Source organism: Nuphar pumila, unplaced genomic scaffold, assembly GCF_984573655.1.
Source record: "Nuphar pumila unplaced genomic scaffold, dmNupPumi1.hap1.1 HAP1_SCAFFOLD_1888, whole genome shotgun sequence".
Lineage (NCBI taxonomy): Eukaryota > Viridiplantae > Streptophyta > Magnoliopsida > Nymphaeales > Nymphaeaceae > Nuphar > Nuphar pumila.
In genome coordinates, this window is record NW_028323784.1 from 6,505 (window position 1) to 11,399 (window position 4,895).

Sequence of the window (4,895 nt, forward strand, 5' to 3'; positions counted from 1 at the left end):
TGTGTCGTATCTCGGCTCCGTATAGCGGCTCCGTCTGGATGGATTTGCAGTGCAAAATCCTAGAGAGCGGATGCAACATTCCCAGCATCCTAATTCCAGATTCATGCGGCAACCTCATGGTATCAGTATGTGCATGTGCTGCATGATCTGAGTGCAGCCAAGCTTGCCCGACCACTGTTGAGAGATAGGATCAGTTGGACGACGTACTCGACCCAAGCTGGCTGCCAGAAGCATCGCGTGCGCACGCTTGCAGGCAATATCACTCATCTTGGAGTGCCTGAGTGACCCGCGCGACCTGGCGCGTCTGTCATGCACGTGCCGCACGCTGAAACGCAGTGTGGAGACGTCGTTTCTGCGGCTTGCCGTGGCGCCTCAGTATGCAGCCGAACACGCAGCACATTGCAAGATGCGTGCGCAACTGTCTTTCATTTTGAAGGCTTGTGTATGTACGCCCCTCCCTCGCCTGCCGTTTCAAACCCTTTGCGATTTGAATACAGTTTGAAAACTCTTTGCATTTGCCTTGATGAAAGCAAAAGCTGGCATGGCTCCATCTCGTATATAAAGGTAGTTTAGCCGAAATAGAACGAGAGAGAATGCATCACGGATAAGCTGCAGCATGAGTTGAAGTGGCAATGCCATCAGAGACATGCAAGTAGAGTCGGGGCACGGAGCGTCGTTTCGGGAGGAGAGCAACGCAGAAGTCGCCCAGGCATATTCTATCAGCGCAGATGCAAGGCAGATACAAATCGATGGGACATGCAGCCGCCATAAAGCGCACTCGGGAAATGTTCGCTAGATTGTTAAAAAGTTGGGGCTGCCAATGTGCATTTGGATGCGGAAGTGTCGCAAAACAAAACATTCTTCAGCAGCGCGCGGATCGCCTCTGTGGAACTGCGCGAGGTAGTTTGCCGCCAGACAGCCTCCAACATTTCTTCCAGTGTCTGCTGCGGTGGGGGAAGAGGCAAAGAGTGGACACGACTGACTTGGCATCAGCAGTGCTTCGCTAGACCCTCTGATTTCTTGGGTCTTTATACCCGAAAATACATGAATTTTTGGGACATAAATGGCGGTCGAAATCCCTTCTTGCGAAGCACTGGGCATCAGCACTCAGACAGTGTAGGGACATAGCATATGCCTTGAGAGGTGCGTCGTCGTCTGGGGAGACGTCCTGGTCCAGTCGGTGTTGCATGCGCACGGGCTGCAGAACGTCGTGCCGTGTGAGGACTGAAATGACGAGGCCCTCCCGCTCTGGCATGCAGAGCAGGATCATGCACACACGCACCTGAAACGAGCCACACTTGTCCACCGCTCACAGCGATGATGCCAAGCGCGCATTATGCACCTGCTAACACAAGCGCCTGCTAAAACTGTACCTTGATACCAGCGACCGTGCACAATCTACATTTGCCCGCTGGTGTAACCGTACGGTCTGTGTGAGGTCGAGACAGCCCACTCAAGCTGCTAACCACCATGCAATTGTGAACAATCACACCTGTCGTCTACTTGCACGGTCAGAACGGTTAATTGCTGGCGAAACCCAACATGCATTTTGTTTGCATATATCTCTGTGATCAGCCGCCCTGAAGACCTGACACGCACGAACGCATGCCTGCAGTCACCACGCACCTGGACACGCGCGGCACCATGTGCGACGACTCGCACCTCAGCGCCATCCTCTCCGCGCTCCCAGCCCTGCAGGTCCTCCGAATCGACGGCTGCCGGAAGCTGCAGGCCTCCGCCGTCTCGATCATAAGCCGCCGAGTTGCCGCGACCGACACCCGCGGTCGGGTGCACCCCCTCCGCGCCCTGACGCTCCAGCGCTGCTTCCAGATGAACCAGGCGTCCCTTACGGACGCCCTCGCACTCGGATCGCATCCAGGCAGCCGCCTGCACTGCCTCACGATGAGCCACATCTCGTTCGCAGGCTGGATGGCGGTGCTGGCGGGTCCCACGTCCCCCCGCACCGTGCGCGAGCACGTCGAGGCCGCGCTTCATGCCGCACTTGACCGCGCATGGGCCAGGCCCGCGGAGGAAGGGGCCGCCGAGCCAGCGGCAGCAGCTGCTACCTCCACCCCCCCGTCCTCCCCCAGTGGCGCCCGGGCGTCGCCGGGGGCCGCATCCGCGCCGCAAGCTATCAGCGGCCTCACCCTTGCGCTTGCCGCTCAGGCCACCGCTGCGCAGTGCCTCTCGCCCCCAGCCGCAGGCAATGATGACTGGGCTTCCACAGCCCGCTCGGCGGACGCGGCCGTCCAAACCACCTCGCAAGGGCGCCTCAAGCACCGCTTCACTTCCTCCATCACTTCGCTCGCGCTGAACTGCTGCGACTCGGTGGACATGGGCACGCTCGCGGCGTTAGCTTGCGCGGCACCCGCTCTCGAGTCCCTCTTCCTGGGCGGCAGCCGCCTCGCGGCTCCAACGGAGGGCAGCGTGGACGCGCTGCCGGATGAGTGGAAGCGAGTCCGCCACGCCGCAACGCACACCGCGTTTGCCATCACAAAGGCCGCGAAGGAGCGCCTCGCCGTCGACATCTTCGATGACGCAGCGACAGGCTCCCCCAGCTCCGCGTCTCCGTTTTCCACCAGCCACCTCCGCCCCGGAACGGCCTCCCCCGTCTTCACCGCGCCGCTCGCGTTGCTGTTGCAGCGGCGATACGGAGTGGGCCGCAGCGGCGGCAGCCCTGGGGCGCCCGCGCCAGCTGAGGACGCCCCCACGGTCCTGGACTCCACCGACGCGGCCCTCGCGGGGCTGGAGTCCCGAACGGTGCGCCTCGCAGCTGACATCGTCACGGTGTGCGCCGTCCTGCCGCGCCTCTCGCTGCTGGAGCTGACTCACATGCCACGGGGCCTGGCAGCCCTCATCCGCGCGTGCCTGGCCTCCCCCCTCCTCGCTCGTGAGCTGCAGGGCCTGCCGGGCACCAACGAGGCTTTGCACACCGCGCAAATCGATGTCTGGGACCTCTGCGAGCTGTCTTCAGTCGAAGCGGCTGTCGCGGCGACCGCTGCTGCTCGGGGACGTAATCACTCAGGTACACACCCTTCTTAATTTGCCCACAGCATTGCAGATCCGCGCGATCATCATTCGATAGTGCTTGCAGCAGAGCGCCAATTGCAGGGTTGGCCACAGGATCGTTACAGGAGATGAATCCGGCCTGCAGGAGACTAAACTGAATGAGGTCGCAGCAGCAGAGGAGAGGAAAGTAGCCCGCGTCTCAGCGTGCTAGATCATGATGCCATTCCCTGGCGTTTGCTCAGAATTCGGTCGCAGATCCCAGGATGCTGTCGGCAGAGTGCACTCCTCGAGAGGTACGGTTTGGTCCCCGATTAATATCTTTTATTCAGGAGTTGACACTGAACTGTACGCGATGGTTGCTGCAGGGCCTGCAACGAGGCGCGAGCTGGCGGCGTTGGCGGTGCAGGCAGCTGCCGCAAGCAGCAGCGCGTCGCGGCAAACCCCGTTGCACTGTGCAGCAATCGAGGGGAACGCGGCCCTCGTACGGCTGCTGCTGCGGCTGGAAGTCAAGCTCAACGTGCGCAGCAAAATCGGCTCGACCGCGCTCTTCCACGCCTGCGAAGCTGGCCACACCCGCGTCGTCGAGGCGCTGCTCGACGCGGGCGCCGACATGTGGATCAAGACGGGGCATGGCGAGAACTGCATGTACATCGCGGCTCTGTGCGGCCGCTTGCAGGTGCGGACGATCACTTCTCACTGACTCGTGCTGACGCGCGCGACTCAACCCTCTTTCCCTTTTATACATTACCAATGATGGTGGTGTGTAAATCAATGAAACGTTAACATGACGTGCCTCATTTTGTTCCCAAGGGGCTTCGGCCTCATGCTACCCCTGCCTTACACACGATTGCCGAGTCTGCTCCCGCGTGCTGTCTCATGCGTTGTTTGGCTTTCTCTACTTCTGCTCGTTGACATGTGCAACTCTGCCCCTGCCTTGTCAATAAAGCTCGACGCCTGGGGTTGGTGGAGATGTTGCTTGCACACCGCGACCAACAGCTCCAAGTAAGGTCACGACACATGAACAGCTCACCCTTGCGCCTGCCGGTGGTTGAAACGTAGCGCACTGCGGCCGGCGCCTCCGCTGAGGGCCACGTCACATAAACAACACACCTAACCCACCGCGCACCTGCAGGTGGTGGAGACGTTGCTCGCGCACTGCGAGCGCTCCCACGTCCTCTGGCAGGATTCCGCGCTGTACGGCGACGGCTGGACGCCTCTCATGTCGAGCGTGGTGGGGGGGCACGCGGACGTCGCGGCGCGGCTCATCTCGGCCGCAGGCGTCCACCTCGGGCGCCTCACGGCCTCCGCGAACCGCTACGGCCAGACGGCGCTCCACCTCGCGGCACGCCGTGGCTCCGTCCCATTACTCACGATGCTGCTGAACGTCGTGAGCGTCGCCGAGATCCTCAAGCGTGACTCGGCCGGCTGCACCCCCCTTCAGGTCGCGCAGAAGAACCACAACGCAAGCGCAGTCTCCCTCATGCGGCACGCGCGGAACGCACACACTCGCGATGACCTGAGCGCTGAGGCGTAACTGCAGGCAGACGCCACATCGGGCTGGGAGACCGCCACGCCGCCAGTGGGTGTTACCGTGGGCGAGCAAGAGTGATGGATCCAGGTCTGGTGGTGAGAGATGGTCACCTAACGGTTTGGGAGACACACAGTCACGCCGCTGATGCGCACCAACTCTCACCAACATAACTGGGGCCAGCACTCTTGCCTGCCCACGGTCACGCCCGGAGCCCGCCAATTCTTACCTGCGAAGCTGAGCGGCCTGAGGACATGATGACGAACTCACACGTGCAGCGCTTGGAAACCGTTTTTGCGTGTGAGATGCGTGATCAGCCCAACCTCGAGTTCGGAGCAGGCATTATACATAAAACCCC

At 61.2% G+C, this 4,895-nt stretch overlaps 1 protein-coding gene across 1 annotated transcript; it reads left to right on the top strand.

Moving 5' to 3' along the window:
• The first annotated feature begins 3,361 nt into the window (after window positions 1–3,361).
• On the top strand, window positions 3,362–4,543 carry LOC149809002 (uncharacterized). Its single transcript, XM_089995044.1, has 2 exons — window positions 3,362–3,685; window positions 4,142–4,543. The coding sequence occupies exons 1-2, from the start codon at window positions 3,362–3,364 to the stop codon at window positions 4,541–4,543; spliced, it is 726 nt and encodes a 241-aa protein (XP_089851170.1).
• The last annotated feature ends 352 nt before the right edge of the window (window positions 4,544–4,895 follow it).

Coding starts and splice junctions, on each gene's coding strand:
- LOC149809002 (XM_089995044.1), top strand. CDS start 3,362: ATGGTTGCTGCAGGGCCTGCAACGAGGCGCGAGCTGGCGGCGTTGGCG. Junction 3,686..4,141: donor CTCTGTGCGGCCGCTTGCAG/GTGCGGACGATC, acceptor GCGCACCTGCAG/GTGGTGGAGACGTTGCTCGC.